This window comes from Anomaloglossus baeobatrachus, chromosome 4 (assembly GCF_048569485.1).
Source record: "Anomaloglossus baeobatrachus isolate aAnoBae1 chromosome 4, aAnoBae1.hap1, whole genome shotgun sequence".
Classification (NCBI taxonomy): domain Eukaryota; kingdom Metazoa; phylum Chordata; class Amphibia; order Anura; family Aromobatidae; genus Anomaloglossus; species Anomaloglossus baeobatrachus.
This window is the reverse complement of record NC_134356.1, coordinates 539,709,820-539,728,205: the sequence shown is the minus strand read 5'-3', so window position 1 is coordinate 539,728,205 and position 18,386 is coordinate 539,709,820. Positions and strand designations below refer to the sequence as shown.

The following is an 18,386-nucleotide window of genomic DNA, read 5'->3' as shown; positions in this document are numbered from 1 at the left end:
TTAGTGCTTACAACTTTTTCTATTTCCTGGAGTGTTGTCGTCTGATCAGAATGGGTTTTCCGAGCAGGTTTGAGGAGGGAGCTGGGTTGGTGAGCTGACCTATACCCTTGAATGAAGAGAGTACACATCAAACCATATTCTGAATATCACAAATGAGACTGTGTTTTACTCCTCTTCTAATCACTATTTTGGCTGCTTCTAGGGAAGTCTTTAGATTTGAAAGGGTACACCATACAGGTAGACAGTTCCGTATAACATGTATTATGAAATGCACAAACAACATGGGACCATACAATGAAATATTGGGAATACTGAAATGACGATGTTTACTTTGGGTGGAAATCATGATCATTGATGGTACTGGTTTGCCATTGGACATTCTTAACATTCTATATGGACATTCTATAAAGAAGATCATCTTCAAGGACAAAAGATTGCTTATTATTAGGACATCGTTAAATCAACTTCAGAAAAATTAATTTTTTATAGGAAAAGAAATATTAAAGGAGTTTTCCCGGATTAGAAAAACATAAATGTTTTCTTCCAGAACCAGGTTTTATGTTGGGGAAAGCAGCTCAGCTCCTTTAAAGCAGATAGAACGCAACTGCCAAATCATACACAACCTGTGGACACATGTCATGCTGTTTTTAAAAGTAATGAGACATTTTTCTATTTTTCTGTACATGTTTGCAACTTTATAAGATACCAAAGTGTTATATGCATCCATAATGCATATATATTCTTGATTTTACCAATAAGTAATTCTTTCATATGCCAGTCCTTAGTTTCATTCATGGGCATGGCACATCGACAAAGTTAAATAACACAGATGCATGTCATAGAAAATAGAGTGTTTATTAAGAAACTGTATATACTGAATATTTTTCGAATACACAAGATTTGTGTAACCAGTTTCTATATTATGGCACAATATTCTTTGTATTAAAATTACATTTTTTTTTGTTCAATAGGCTGAATGTGAGGTAATAATATTAATTAAAATATCAGCCTTCTATTCGAATTCAATAATAATTAGATAACTGGTTCAATAAAATGGCAAAAAATGTAAAATATCGCTTCCCTGCAGTTGATCAACATGGCACAATACATTGTTTTGGTGATCACTAAATTGTAGAACAGAATGGTCATGCTAAAAGTGAAGGTCCACCTTTGATTACATTGGCTTTCTAGTTTAACAAAAAAAAGTATAAATGGCTCCATAGTTAGGAAATGTATAAGGCTACATTCACACATCCATTTCTATTTTCATATCCTTGTAAAATTGACTGTTTCTTTAATTTGTCCTCGATTTGGTCTCTGTTTTGCAGCCATGTTCCATGCACTTTTTTTCTCATCCATTTTTAAGAATTGAAGGAGGTAAACTGTCTGAAATTGTATTTATCTATTGACTTTTAACAATAGAACGGTAAAAAACTGCTAAAACAATTAAGTAAAAAGTATGCCTTCTGTTTTTCATACATGTTTACCAGATCTCCATAGACTTTAATGGCTGAATCTGATTCACAAAGTGGATGAGAATGAAAAACATGGTCTGAATGTCGCAGATCAGACACTTGAATCCATTTTTAAAATGGTACTGTGTATGGATCAATGAAACCCTATGGGACAGTGTCCTGTGTGTCTCACAAATGGACAGCACATGGAGTTCACTACAGTATGTGTGATTGGAGCCTAAGAGATTTCAGGAATTATCAATATTGTATCTTGCTCTTTGTTTAGCAGTTTTCACTTTGTGCAGGTTGTTGATATGTGATAGGATTCAAATTGGCTCTATAATTGGCTACCCTTCATATTTAAAGATGGCCACATAATAGATTAGTGGCTGAAGAGCTGAATACAACATATTTTTAACTTATCATATCGGTTACTGAGATATAAGTTTGTAATACAAGTTTACATTTTAATTTCCCCTTCAGACAAGTGGCTCGATAGTAGATATTTGTCTCTAGGGACATGTATTGTTTTCACATGAATGATGCCTACTGTTTATCATTGGACAACAATTGGGGAAATAAAGAACAATTTCCAAGAGAAGCTAAGAGCCATTTTCTTCTGACATACAGCTCTGCTCTCCTTCCTCAAACTGCTATAAAGTACAGCAGAACTATGTGTCAGTACAAACACCTCTTGTAGCTTATATCTAATAGCATTCTCAGCTCTGCTCTATGTGCCCTGGCTTCCCACTGAGTGGGAGATGATATGGTCACATAGTGTTTCTAATCACATTCAGCTCTGTTGTACATCTCTTCACAGGATACTGACTGCTGGGAGATAATACCTAGAACAGGTGTTTGAAATGACACATAACTCTGCACTAATCTACATAGTAGATGCCATCAGTGAGATCAAGGAGAGCAGGATGTGAGTCACTCACTACATGTCTCACAGGACAAATTTTGCTCTAAATTTTTCTTGAGGCACATTCTTTTTTTCCCAGTAAGATGCCTCCTGCTAATGATTTTCCATGTTATGTCGGGCAAAAAGTACATGCCCCCAAAGATGAATCTCTGCAAATGCCTCATTGGTTAAAGGGAAGTTTAGTGCGTTACTAAGATATGTATTCAATCTTCAACTGATGTGGTCTCAGGCATGGCTATCCTTACTACATTTTGTTTTCTAACGCCCTTTCTTGTTTACCAATAGTAGGCAATGAGGGAAGTTGGTTCCCTTTTGCCATTACCAATCTTTTACATCAAGGATTACACTAGTCAAATTTGCACAGGACAATGGTGGTATATCATAGCCTCAATTCATTTAAAACAGGCATATGAAATATCATATGTACACTTCATGTATTTACAAATTCATTTTTTGTTGCATAGTTAACGAAATTTATAATTTTTCATTGTGTGCAGAATCCAATTTGTAATTAGTTTTGGTCCTTATTTTTCCCATCGGTGTGACATCCAATTTTCTCCATTGCAGAAAAAAATGTCATCCTCAAACTACCCATTAAACAGTAGCAAGTCAACAACACTCAGATGACACACAGTTTGTACCTGTTTGCTGTTTTTTGTTTTCTTTTATTCACATACCCATTGATTTGAATGGGCAAGTTAGTTGAATTTTACCATGTCTGGACTGCCAAAGAATGCACACATGAGATCTATAATGGGTATGCATTCTGTCCATGAAATTGGATATCTGAAGGCAGAATAGTGCATAGAGTTAAAAGGGAAATTTTTTACACACTTTTTTACTGGAGTTACAGGAAACAACAGAGGTTTTGGTCTATGTTTAACAATGCACAAAGTGCAAACTGCTAAATCAATGCAATGGAAATGTATTATGAAAATGGCAGAATTTAAAATTGTAGACTACATATTGCAAATAAAAGAAAGGGAAAAAGGAATTGACTATGCCAGCAAATTCAGTACACCAAATCTCAAACATCAAATTGAGAATAACTGACCTATTGAGAATAGAAGCCTTATTGACTATCCCTAAACACCTCTCATCATCATCAAAACACTTGAAGGCGGCCTGAACACATCCAATATTATAATGATTTTTATTTGTATCCAGTGAATGTTCTTTAAGGATAATAGTAAGGATCATCCCCCTCTCTGTCCATCTACATTTCTTAAAACATCATGGAATCATAGAATGGTAGAGTTGGAAGGGACCTCAAGGGCCATCAGGTCCAACCCCTACTAGTGCAGGTTTTCTTAAATCATCGGAAACCTGCACTGAAGAAGGTTATTTTTATACTCTTGAGAAACAAGGGTTGTTAATATTATTCCCAAAATTAAGTTGAGAATACAAAACACATTGTAGTGGATGTGCATGAGCAAACATTGCTTGCTCTTGTTGGTGATAAATGATCTAAAAATGGTCAATACTGCTCCTTTTTCCAGAAGGTGAGTTTTTCCCTCATTTTTCAGTCTAGTTAATTTCAATTTCTCATTTGATGTAAGGTGTATTGAACATGGAAACTTTGACATTGTGAATCTTCTCTCATTTTTTGGTTTGGATTTGATCAAGAAATTTGGAAGTGGTTTCCTGGTTTCTTGTGAGTGAAGATAGCAGCTGCTAGACGTGGAGACCCAAGTTGAAAAGCAAAAATGGATAATGGAGTGAAGGGTACAGTCTAGACATTTTCTGTACCTCTCACTACTCCCTAGGGCTGAGTAGGCCTACTTTTGGGATTCAGTTATAAGATTAATTTGATCAAGGCTCCTTCTTTTTCCCTTTCCCTCCTTCATTATACAATAATCTGGGTCACAATGTTATTATTTTTTTATTTTATGGGGATCATCTAGGAATGATTGTTTTGATGCTTGAGTTTTCAGAGCATGATTGACTTTGATTTTAATTATGGTATATATAGCCAATGTTATACACAGATGGATCTTTACATTAATAAACATAGCCAAGTACACAAGCTATTATATCGCACTGATATATTCTCTATTAAAGCCAAGCGGACATTGGATTCTTCCTATACTTTATCTGCTTTGTATATAGCGCATTATGTCTAGAATGCAAGACAAAAAAAATAGAATTTTTTCAAATCCTTATTCACTAGGAAGTATTTACAGAAGTGCACCCACAAAATATTCCCCAGCACTATGTAACTCCGTCTATTTTTTTTGTATTGTATTTACTGTATAATGTCCTGTATACAGAGCAAATAGTGTATAGAACCTTTCCAACAATTACCCTCAAATTGATATAAATTAACCGTGATGTTTACCTCTCAAATAATATGACTGAGCTATAAAATATAACAATTTTGAAATCGGCACAGTTTCATATTTTTAGCAGAATATCTTAAATTTATTTTTATAAATATCCCTAGATTTTATGCAGAAATTTCATGTGTAATATGAGCAAAATATTTGTCTTCTATGCATTTTTATAATATTATCTGGAATAATTATATTTGGGTTATATTATCATACAAAACTTAGCTTTTGTCTGATATGTAGTTATATTTCTAAATGTACATACAAACAGACACATTTTCAGGCACAACGGTTCAAGGGAACGCAGGCTTGGATTTTTGCACTCTTACTTCAATATTATTTGGGTATTTTCAGGCTGATGAACTTAGTGGGCCGTAAAGCCACGGTAAAACGTTGAGTATTTAGTGAGTTTTTTTACCTCAGTATTTTTAGCCAAACCCAAGAATAGGTGAAAAATGAAGAAGTCATGTCTGTGTTTCTACCATGTTTTTCCAAAAATAAGACATCTCCCAAAAATAAGCCCTAGCAGGGATTTTCAGCATTTTCGAAGCAAGGCTTAAATATATGCCATATCCTGAAAATAAGCCCTAGTCGCAGATCAATAATGAAGTGTCCAGGCAGCTAAAAAAAAGTCAAAGAATACTGAAGGACGCTTGATTATAGACAGCGGACATCCCACGATCATTCTCAGCAGATGCCGAGCGTGAGGACATGCAGTGATCGCACCATCACACACATCAAATCTCACACCCACACACCTCAGATCGCACACACAATCACTTATCAGATCGCACACATACACTCACCACATCCAGCGATACCGATTTCTTCTGGCAAGCAGAATCCTGAGACGTCGTGTGATGGAACGCAAGGATCTGCAGCTGTGAATGGAAATGCTGAAAGGATCTGCGTTACTTAACTTCCTCCCACATTTCCCTGCGTCCGGAGGCATTCTGTATCACCGGATGTGGTGAGTGACTATTGAGTGTGTGTGTGTGTGTGTGTGCAATCTGATCGGTGATTGTGTGTGTATGACTGCGTGTGCCTGATCTAATGTATGTGACTGTGTCGGCCAGAAGCAGGGGAGAACGGTGTGCAGTATACCTGCTGGGAGTGCCCACCGGAGATCACAGAGAGAGTCTTGGAGCTACGCAGACGACCGGGGTCTATTAAGTATAAGTCTCCTGGGAAAAGGGGGTCTCCTTTTTTAGGGGGTAAACTTACCCCCAACCATTTTTCTCCAAGAATAAGGCCTACTCCAAAAAAAAGCCCTAGTGCTTTTTTGGAGCCAAAAAAGTAATAGACACTGTCTTATTTTTAGAAAAACACAGTATTATTATTTTCCTCTGATGGTTCCACTTTGGGTTTTGGCTTCCAAATACTGAGGTAAAAACCTTACCAATTACCCAATGTGTGCATGTGGCATTAGTCTGATCCTGCTTAATACTATCTATTCTAGTTCTCTATGACACGGGAGAGACGCATTTTGGCAGATATTTCTTGACAGTTAATACAAATAAAAGTATATGGATATGTTGACACAAATGATAATTCCATTTATCTGAAGAAACTCTGATAGTTAAAGGGATTGTAAATTGATATGCTGAGCAATGAAGCAGACACTGTATTTTAGACAAAAGTGCAATAGAACATTAAGTACAAATGAAGTGCATGCAGCACTAGTTTTTATGTTGGTGGCCTGGATGACATAATCGCCTAAGATCTTATGCACACAACCACGTCTCGGCTCTGTACAAGCTCACAGTTTGGCTCATACCATACCTCCATATGCTTCCTATTAGATATATTCAGTAGGCATTGGCATGCCATATGCCATATAAAAGTGATATTCTCATCTAGAAGCATTGCCCCTAGGGAAGAATATGCTATAATATGATGCCATATGGAGGCACCATACAGTGGCAGAAGGATTGGCTATGGCTCCTATCACAGAACCATGTTAACCCCATGTGCACTGCACAGGCTATGTGTGCATGGCAGAGCTGTATGCATGCTGCTTTTGGATCTCTATCTGACAAAGTTTTTTTCAGCTCTTTGTATAGATATACATGGACATACTCTGCTACGTTCACCCTGCTTTGCCATTAACTGACAAAGAAGTAGTCAATGGAAACTAATTTAGAACATATATGAAAATTTCTACATTTGACATCTTGGGGCAAAGTTATGAAACTGTCTAAAAATAAACAGTCTATTGGCCCATTTACAAAGGCCGATTTAATGTTAATAATGGCCACCAATCAAATATAGTCAAGTTCTTTGGCTCTCATTTTTCAGTTGTTTGCACATGGTGATGAGCAATCATAGGGACAAACTTACAGATGAACACATTTATTCAAGTGGAGTTGAGTTCTCCTCGAAGTCTACAAAAAATTGTATTTGAGAATTAAGCAAAGTAGCAGCAAGCTGTGGTTGACATTTTGCTAAACTGTGTAGGGTCAGGCAAACAGTTAAAAGTGTTATCCAGGCCTGAAGTTAAAGTCTGCAATCACTCTATATGACTGCAGACTGTGAATCCACAATGCATGCATACTGCACATTGTCAGGATTCTCCGGTGCCAGGGGCAGGCAGTTGTGTGACTGCTAGTATGCAATTTGTGTACATGCAGTCATGTTCTGACTAGACACCTGCAGCCTTGTTCAATATAGGTGAATTGAGTGTACGTCTACTCAGAATGTGGCTGGATGTATGTAAATTAGGGATAATCGAATACCTCAAATATTCGGATTTGCAAATATTTACCGAATAGGTCGCCGCTATTCGACTATTCGCGAATATTCGATGCTCAATGTAAGTCTATGAGAAATTAGAATAAGAACTATTCGGAACTATTCAGGCTTCCCATAAACTTACATTGCGCATCGAATATTTGCATATCGGCGACCTATTCGGAAAATATTCGCGGAGCCGAATATTTGAGGTATTCGATCATCCCTAATGTAAATCTATACTTGTTGTCACATATCTGACCACTCTCGCCGCTGGCACCAGGGAATCCTGACAGCACACTGTGTGCATGCTGTGATGTTTCACAAGTCTTTACTAGTCTGGGCAATGCCTTTAAAAAAAAGAAATAATACTCACCTCCCATGTCTAGCCACTACTAATTCTACGCTCCTCCCCTTTACCCTTTCCAGTCATGCACATCCTCCTTTTGAACTATTCCCTACAGGTCCTGGCTTCAGGCTCTACATAGTCTTGCACCTCACTATGCACCATGTTGTCATTGCAACATGTCGTGATGTCATGACATTACGACACACATACTCAAGCAGAGTAGTGATGTGAGAGGCATTGTCGAGTCTGTAAGCCAGGGCCTGAAGTGAAGAGTCCAAAGGATGTGCGTGACAGAGATTGGAAAAAGCGGAGATGCCTAGGACCGGACGGTGGGCTCCAGGAGGTCAGATGAAGAGAAGAGAGTATTATTTTTTTCTTTTTTGTAGATTCTAGAATATATTAAGGAACATTCAATTTATTCAATTTGCATTGAACAATTTCTTTACAAATTGAATTACCCTGTAAAATCTGCACAATTTGATGAATTTTAATCTTGGCAGATTTGATATCTTTGAAATAAAATGATTGCTGATGCTATCGTTCTATCATCTTATCAGAAGCACATTCCCTGTTTAGAAAGATAGTGCGGCTGATAATGATGATATTTATGCTGTAGTACAAATTAAATCACCCAATCAAAGAAAGTTTTCATTGCTTGTTTGGTGATTGCCGCCATGTTAACACCGGCATTTAATTATCCTATGAATGCTCATTCGCCAATTATCAGCTTGTGTAAAAAAAACTTCAGTTGCATACAGCAACCAATGACAATGGGGCTTTCAAGTTTCAAAAGCAAAATATAGAATAAAAGCTATGCCGTAATTAGTTGCTCTGGCCAAGAAAGAAAGTATTTCTTTCAGTTTTATGTTTCATGTATTTTAAGAATTACTAATAGTGATGGGCGAGCCTGCTCGATACTGCTCATTACTTGATCCAGCATTAGTGTGCTCGAGACATGCAGCGCTTGATTGTGTACTGAAGTTGCTCAAGCTATTTGCTCGACCCATTCCTCTTACCTGCCCTGGGCACAGCGCTCAGCCACCACAGACGTTCCCGGCCTCCATCAGTTTCCATCATGCAAATGCATTTAGCATCGCCTGGCAACTTCCATTTCATATACACAGTCCAAATATTCCCCCCGGCTAAAGTAACTGTGCAGTTAGTTCTGCTCTAGTCCCCATTCCAGAAAAGAGAGATGAATGCAGACTCAAGTAGAACTAACTGCATAGTTACTTAGAGTGGGGAACATTTGGACGGTGCACACGGAACGGAAGTTGTGGGTGTTCCCAGCTGCCTGTTGGATGTTGGAGACTGATGGAGCTCAGGAAGATGGAACAGGTTTAGCCAGGCGATGTCTGCTGCTGTGGCAACTGTTGTGCCCAGGAGCTGTGTCCAAGGCAGGTAGGAAAATGGCAAAAGAAAATCGCCAAGTCCCCTATTGAATCTTATTGTGCTCGGTACTCGAATTGAACACTCAAGCAGCCCAATTCGCTCAATTTGAGTACCAAGCATCCGTGCACTTTTGTGCTCAACCATCACTAATTATTACGTAATTCCTGATTATACAGGGTGACTATAACAGAGTAAAACCGCATGTATCATTCCCTACAATAGACCAATTTATACAAAGCAAATATTGCTTTTTGTGATTGCACCATTTTGACCTCACGTGCTGCTCCCTGCCCTCCCCACGTAACGTACCCCTAGAAAACAAAATAATACAAATAATAAAAATTCTGACGCACAAAAGATTTGTAAAACATTTCATTGAAAAATAATTACAATTTCTCCTGTTAAAAAAGTAAGATTTCACTTCTCATATGTCATTTGTACAGTTCCAGAAACCTATGATGCCCTTTTCTTACCAGTCTTCATTATTTAGAGACTTCCTTGACATACAAGGCCCTGCGTTATGAGATCTCTTTAGGTTGCCATTTCAAAGGGTGATGACATCATTAATAAGGTGATGTGAAGTCACAGGATCACAGAAAACTCAAACACAGATTCCAAACAGGAAAAACACGACTAAAGGATTTTTTTTTTTTAAACAAATACAACTAGTGTTTATTATAAAGATGGCTCCTTTCGAGTCTGTCTCCTTTGTTTTATTATAAGTTGCTGCTCCTGCTGCTGTTGCTGTGGCATGTCTGGATAATTTTGAAAGCAGTAGCTACTGTAGTTAAAGCAACATTTATCTTTTGACAGAAATATGTTTCTGCCGTATGTAAAGTTTACAACAGAGGACTAGTGCAGTCTTGTGAAACCTCCATCCAAAAGTTTTCTGTGCCTCCCTTCACATTTTGAGACAACAGCCTAAACTTGACAACATAAACAAGGAACTTTAGAGGCTTAAAAGACGTGGCGTCCTTTGCTGAAATAAACACCGACGTCGTGAACATAAATGCCTTGGTTAAGAGGTTTGGGGTGTCCGGGAAGGCTTATTGTGTTCAACATATATTCTCTGAAACCTACAAAAAAAAAGAAAAAACAAAGGCAAAATAAAGGAAGGAAAAACAAAAATAGGAAGGTACTTTAAGGAAAAAATAAGCAAATAAATATTGTCTAGTTTATTATTTTTTTTTGTAAAGGGAACAGATTATGAAATAAGTCCAATAAGAGTATAGGTGACAGAAAAAAGTAATTTGGACTTTTCAACTATAATACATACCACACATTTTGCCATAATTAGAAAGGGCCATCATTTTTAATTACACTTTAAAATATTTTGTTTAAAATTAAGAAATAAGAGACAGACAGTAGGTCAACGATGGCAAAAATACAAAAAAGCAAGCAAAAATGAAAAATATTTCATAATCCACATAACATATGTTAAACACAAAAAATCCAAAAGGCACATTTTAAATAATGAGCTGTTAATTGACAATCATATTCAAAAACAGCTACAATAGGACCACTCCAAAATAATTATAAACCAGAGAAGCAGCGTTCTAAGGTAAAAAAAATACAAAACTTTATTCAAACATCCATATTAAAAGAAAGTCCAAAATAGGACTAGAAAGGACATTGGAATACAATACATGAATACAAAAGGAACTGCTTAACCATGATTAAGCAGTGATTTTTTTTATGCGAAACGTGCGTCGGGGTCTTTTTTCAGGAGAAATCCATTTGGCAACTTATTGCACTGAGCACTTTCCTGGTATGTACTGCAATTGATGTGATCTGTATCCCAAGGCTTATTTATACCTGATGGCGTACTCTGTCCAATGTAAAGTTATTATACATGCTAGAGGGTTCAGATCTAATAATCTCTACCATTATATCTGGCTCAGCTTGCAGTTAGGGTGCCTACACCCACCACTTATACTTATGCATTGCTCTTTTTTGTATTCATGCATTGTCTTCTAATGTATTCCTATTTTGAACTTTTTTTTAATATGGATGTTTAAGTAAAGTTTTGTATTTTCTTATCTTAAAACTCCGCTCTGGTTTATACACATGACATATCTGCCAGAGCAGCTTGTTCATGTCATTGTACTGCAATTTTGAAACAGTTTACTACATAGAAAAATCCAGATAACCCTCAAAAAAAACATTTTTAAAGTCGTTTTCAAGATAGTAAACAGTAGATCAAAAATATGAGCTGAGCATATAAATTTAGCAATAAATAAAAAAGAGCATTTGGAGCAAGATTATGGGCAAAACAACCTGACAAATAAATCAATGCATATGGATTGCAAAACTGATGCAATGATTACATTGATGGTAAGGATGAATATGCGGATGATAATTGTGATAAAACATAAAGAGATATTAAATACTCACTTATGAAATATCAAGTTGATCCAAGTGTTTCACAAAAGTATTTTTAAATGTAAGAATGATGCTGTATACGGCTCTATTCTTGCCATTAAGAGTACTAGAACACTATCCAGAACTTACACTGTAATGCCCACTTCACACATGTGCACATAAAACACACAAGTGGAAGGTTCCATTTTGTCTATCCATGTGACTATCTGTGTGTACATATGTGCCATCTGTGTCCTCTGTGTGCCGTCCATGTGCACATGTCTCTAGTACGTGTGCCATCCATGTGCACATGTCTCCAGTACGTGTGCTGTCCATGTGTACATGTCTCCGGTACATGTGCTGTCCATGTGTACATGTCTCCGGTACATGTGCCATCTGTGTGACACGTAACGGGAAAAATGCATGACACAGAAAGGAATGGTTCAAATGTGTTAACGATGTACAAAGATAAATAGATAGATGGATAGAGAGAAAATAGATAGATAGATAGATAGATAGATGATAAAGTGATGATAGATAGAGATATAGATAAATAGATAGATAGATAGATAGATATCGAGAATTTACATCTATTACTCAAATAAATAAATACCAAAGAAAAAACTGTGAGATTCCGCCCATTTTTGATAACTAGCAAACGTAAAGCAGACAGCTGTGAGCTGATATTATTAGTAGGCTGGGAAGGTCCACGGCTATTGGGCCTTTCCCAGTCTTAAAATATTAACCCACTGTCACGCTAAAAGTGGAGCATCACGAGATAGACCAATTCTTGCGCTTCACTGCAGCTTTTCCAATGCCCTGGTGCGTTGATAATCATGGCAATGGTTTTGAAGGTTGATGTCAGCTGTGTAGCATTCAAAAACCCAACTGAAATCAAGCTCTGTTGTTAGTAATGGAGAAGTGTCTATCTAACACCCCCTTTACTAACCCAGTACTCAAAAAAAAAGAAACACATACACCAAAAAACTACTTTATCGAAAATCCTCATCAACACTTTATCTCCCATCATTCACCATTTTATTATAAGAAAAATAAGGAGGTCCATCGTAGTTTAGAGAATCCATTGTAGTCCACAAATGGAAGACTTCAAAAAAACAATAACATAATACCACAAAAAAATAAAATAGTAGTACACTTTCCTTCATTCACCACTTTATTAAAAAAAAAAATATCCCCCCAGAGGTCCAACGTAGTCCAGCGATTCTGACAAAGTCTACGGTTCATCAATCTGACACCCCATAAACTTTGCTTACAGGAACATCCAGGTCTCACTGTGCTTCATGAGACCCAGTGCCTCTGAAGAGCAATGACATTACTGCTCTCCAGACATTTCGGGTCACGCTGCATGGTGGGGGACTCGATGACTCTGAAAACTGATAATGTTAATGAAGAAATCACTCTTCACAGGAGCTGGGCCTTATGCAGCACAGCATGATCTAGAAGTGCCTGCAAGCAAAGTATATGGAAAGTCAGAGAGATGCAACAAAGCCTTTGTTTGTTGAAACTGCTGGACTGGGTAGGACCTGCTGGGGATTTATTATTTTTTGGGGAATAAAATTAATTAGGGACAGTGTCTTACTTATTTTTTCTGTTTTTAAGTTTCTGCTATTTGCAGGATTTCATTTGTGGAATAAGACGGATTGCCTAGACTATGTCAAATTCTATGGACTACGGTGGACCTGCTTTTTTTTTAAATAAAGTGGTGATAGAATTTTTGGGTGCGTTTTGTTTCTTTTTTTTTGGACTACTGGGTTCGTAGTAATGAGGATGTCTGATAGACACCTCTCCATTACAAGCACATGGACTTGATGTAAGCTTTGTTTCTGGACACTGCAAAGCTGACATCAAGCCCAAGAACCATTACCTGGATTGCCAAACCCCTGGCAATTGGGAAGAGCCAAAGTGAAGTGCCAAAATTAGTGTATCTAATGTGATGCACCACTTCTGTGCTGGCTCCAGGCTGGTATTTCCCATTCTTGAAGCTGCCTGCTTTAGCTTTGCTGGTTATCTAATATAGAGAGGATCCCATGTTGTTGTTTTTTTTCTTTTAATTATTTATTTGGTTAATAGATGTAAAATCTATCTAGCTATCTACCTATTTGCTATTTTTCATTTATCTTATCTATCTATCTATCTATCTATCCTCTTTGCACATCTTTAACACATAAAAACCATTCATTTCTTCAATGCCTTTAGTTCTTGTCCATGTCACGTGGATGGTATCTGTGTGTTGTGCGTGTTTTTCACTGACCCGCAGTCTTCTATTAGCCCTTGTCATCAGTGCTGATGGTAAAAATTGACATGTCTCCCTGTGGATCACATAGACACAAAGTCCTTGTGAAAATACAGAGGTGTGAAAATCAACATAAATCTTAATGAGTATGTGTATGACTGTGTCTCCACTAAGAGTAAAAATGGGCACCACAAATACAGGAAACACTGATGTGTAAAGGGCGCCTAAATATGAATGGAGACTAATACACATTTGCAGTGTTTGTATACTAATTGTTTAGAAATATATCTACTTGCTCTGGTAAACTATAGCCTATAGATGTAACACAGTCATGTATCACATAGGTATTATCTGTGAATGCATGTGATAAGTACACTATGAACATGCCAAAGAATGTGTAGATCTCCATGAATTCTCCAATATCTAACCAATCATCTTTTAAGACTTTGCATCAAGTTAGGAAGTTATCATATATATCCATAAAATAGGTAATAATTTGCTGATTGCTGAAACTCGTCACTGATCCTGAAAATGTAATGTCCAATCTGAATGGATAATATGAAAGCTAAACTACAAAAAGAGAAATTACATTTTCGCCAAAACATTAAAGAATAATTTACAGAAATAAAATGGCAACAGAGTCTACCTGCCCTGGCTTGAGCAGGTAAACACTGTTATCCTTTTGTTGCTGTGAGCCATCCAATCTGGAGCGGCAATGGAGCATGCATACCACTGCTTCATCCATGTCTGTGGGACTGCCAGAAATAGCCAAGTAGAGCACTGGTCTATTCAGAGGAGGCCTTGTAGAGCCCCATTCTCGGATTAGCGTTGGTCCCAGTGATCTGCACGTGGTCACCTAATTTATAGATAGCTGAAAATTTCCCAACTTGCTACAAAACTATTACAGGGAAACATAAGAAAAGGCAGAGAAAGTGCAAAAGGGAACTGCTTTAATGATGACACTGCCAAAAGAGGAAAATTGGCAGACCAATCAATGGACAAATGTGTGAATTACAATTGTACAACTCTGGCACAGCCATATAAAGGTACAAAGCATAGGTGTAATCATGCGCAGACAAGCGTTGACAGCTGACAGCCCATTGGATCTCGGGACCTGATCAGTGCACCTGTGCCAACAGTGATGATGGTGTGGTGTGGGCGGTCCGGCACCATGTTTAAAAACATGGACAGCGTGCAGTTCTCCATCCCCTCTGATGAAATGATTACACTTCAAAGATCGTGAAATGTACGTTGGGGTCCAGGTATTGGGGGACCTCTCTGCTGTTATCTATTGCACCTTATGTTGGTATATTCATGGGTGTGATGATCTCATGATGATGATACATCCTGTTACTTTATGCTGCTAGGGCTGCGTGCAATACTTTGTGCAATATATACCTGTGGGGTTTTCCACCATCTCTAGCTTACTGCACTTTATATTTATAATAATTTGTTGCCCTACATATTACCAATATGTCTACTGTAACGCTTGTTATATACATTTGAATCCATGAATTGTTTGTATCTGCTCTAATCTCTGATTATGATTACACTCATGCTTTGAACCTTTATATGGCTGTCCCATACATAGTTGTACAATTGTAATTCACACTTGTGTCCATTGATTGGTCTGCCAATTTTCCCTTTTGTGCCAGTGTCATCATTATAGCCGTTAACTTTTCCACTTTACTCTTCCTTTTTCCCTGTTTTTCTTGTATTGTTCAGAGTGTGCCATGTGTGGAGGTATTTTCTAATATCCCCTTTTTTGACTTATGGATATCTGGATATTAATTAAAAAAATTACAGTAGTTATTCCATTTGTGTTAATTTGAATCCTCTGATTCATAGGAATGCTCTTTGAAAGGGGACATCCCACTCAGAGCCATTAAGCTCACCGATTGGCTTCTGCACTATAGATGTGATGTCAGCACCACAGCCAATGCCAGACACTAGGAGCAGCGGTGAGGCTTGGCCCCGGGCAGGTGAGTAGAGCATGGTTTATTTCTTTAGAATAACCTGAAGCCAAGGATTAACATTTACTAAAAGGGAACACCATATTTGATAATAAATAACCATGCTTTATGCGTACTTCTCAGTAAATTAAGGATAAAGTTAGAAATATTCTAAAAGATACAAGCACCAGATATCGTTTTAGGTAATTTCATGTAACAGTGTTAGAAATGTAGGGGCCAATATAATACATGAGGCCCATGTAGTTGACAGATGCTGAATCACGTGCTTTATTGCCACAGTATTTTTCTCAGTAGCATTGCTTCTAGTGAGTATGCAGTTCCTCACTGAGGAAACAGGTAGCAGAAGATTAAATTATGGTACCTGCACTGCTATACAGCCTCCGAACATGACGCAGGGCTGCCATGCTGACTTTTTTTTTTTTTGTGGACAACTTGTGAAAAAATTATGGACAGAAAACATTTTTTCCAGACACATTGGAAAACCATAATAAATCATTATGATTATAAGTGATACATGTCTACTGCCCATAATTCTGATATAAAGACATCAGCTGCACTCATTGTAAACTAGAAAATGATGATAATTAAAGTGAAAATAATCTGTATAAGATTTTGCAGCCTCAAAAAAAATCACAGACATCTTAAACTTTTTGGGGACAGGGCATTTTTGCCTTATTTTTACAGACTGTCCTGGAATTGGCAACCCAGAGAGGAGGATATTGGTTTAAATGAACCAGTGACATTATACATTTTGGGAAATCAAGTTTATGTATTAACAACAGACGAGGTGGAGGAAAGCTTGACACACCCAATGGAATAGGTCACCACACACATCCATGGAGTGCAACGATATGAAGACCGCCAGGTGGACTATAACTTGAATAGAAGGAAAAGATATCGGCACATCCAACGTAAAATAATTTCTTTCTTTATTATCACGAAATATCAAAAAAGTCTATCCATATTTAGAAGAACCTGAGGCGTTTCCAATGCAAAAGTGCGTCCTTAATCATAGACAGCCTATGATTAAAGACGCTCTTTTGCATTGGAAATGCGTCAGGGTCTTCTAAATAAGGATGGACGTTTTTAATACTACGTGACAATAAAGAAAGAAATTATTTTACGTTGGATGTGCCGATATCTTTTCCTTCTATTTATGTATTAACATCTTTGATAATGGAGATTATTTATGTCACGGTCTTTTCTCTGTTGCAGAGTTATGCGTCTGAGTCTCACTTTATCTTGTCAGACTCTGCTGATTAAATTAATCCCCTTTCCTTTAGGAAGGAGAGGGTTAATGTCAGTTTACCTTCCTGCAGCTCCTGAATCCTGTTCAGGTGTTTCCAGTTGGGACCATGCCCTGGTTTTATAAACACCCTCTACTTCCACCAGATGGTGTCGGTTATTTTCATTAATTGTGAATCTTGGCCAGGAGGAGAAAGGAGCTGGATTATGCATGTCTCAGACACTCGCTTTGAGGGCTGCAGCAGTTCTAGGTGTGCTGGTTGTACGGCATGGATGTTACCCAGTAGTCTGTTGTCCTTCCCCTCTTTTTTTGTTGTTTCCCCTTAAGCACTTTTAGTGGATCCTTGGTGTGTGATTGCCGTGTGTTCGAGTAGTTGTCGTTGTTACCCCTGTTTTGTTTTAATTTGTCAGTGGGGTTATAGACTTCTGTTCTTGTTTCTTCCCCCCGGGTGGTGGGTTGTAGAGGGGGGTCTTACCATTAGGGACAAGGACACGAGATAGGGCTTAGGTTGGGGGCCCGGACCTTCCTACCTTCAAGGGTATCTCCAGGTGTTAGACTGAGCGCAGGTATCTCAACCTTAGGGCCAGTATAGGTTTCCCTGGGTTCTTTAGCCCATTTTGTGTCAGTAGCACAACTTCCACGAGGAATAGATTGTATGATGAGGCAGGGAAGAATGTGTAATGCAGCTACAGAAGACAGAGAAATAGCATAGTGAGAATGCTCAGCTGTAGAGTTATATCGCAGGCATCTAAGGCTAAGTTCACACGTCCAGTAAGCATCTGTTAGGACAGATCCAGCAGCAATCTGTTGGCAAAAAAGTTTGTGCAGACACCACTTTTTTGTCTGTTTTTAAATAATTGATTTTTGCAGGATCTGTTTTTTTAACATTCAAATCTCTGGAAAGCAGATTTGTTAATTGATTGCTATTTAGCTATCAGTTTTTCTTTTTTTTGTAAAGGATCCATTTTTCATAGACTCCAATGTGGAAAAAAAAAGGATCCATCTGAGATTAATCACTTAAAACTGGACAAAAATAGTTGTGTCTGCACAACTTTTTTTTTCCAGCGGATTTCTGCTGGACTCTTTCTTAGGCCTCTGCCACACTCACGTGAAATTCACGCACGTGCCGAGAGACACGTATTTTCCCTGCGTGTTGCGTGCAGGTAAGTACGTGTCTCTGGTACGTGCGTGACACGTGTGTTCTACGTGTGCTATCCGCAATAGCACACGTAGAATCGGTAATTATTATACTCACCTGGTCCTTCCTGATGTCCGCGCTGCTGTCCATGGTGCTGATCCTCAGTCTCCAGCCCTCCCGTCTCCCCACTGCTGCTGCTGCCAGGCAGTGAAGTGAATATTCAATGAGAATAAT

The 18,386-nt window shown here is 37.9% G+C and overlaps 1 protein-coding gene across 7 annotated transcripts in view; it reads right to left on the bottom strand.

The window, feature by feature from the left end:
* NTRK3 (neurotrophic receptor tyrosine kinase 3) overlaps positions 1-18,386 on the bottom strand; it is a 1,080,464-nt gene that overhangs the window by 188,750 nt on the left and 873,328 nt on the right. For 2 of the 7 annotated variants that reach the window (XM_075345950.1, XM_075345951.1), the window contains exon 14: positions 9,537-10,256. The exons of the other annotated variants lie outside the window; for them this stretch is intronic. In XM_075345950.1, the coding sequence (XP_075202065.1) occupies positions 10,138-10,256 (119 nt within the window). In that variant the 3' untranslated portion in view covers positions 9,537-10,137. Of the gene's footprint in view, positions 1-9,536; positions 10,257-18,386 lie in introns of those variants that run through there. 7 annotated transcript variants of the gene reach the window in all.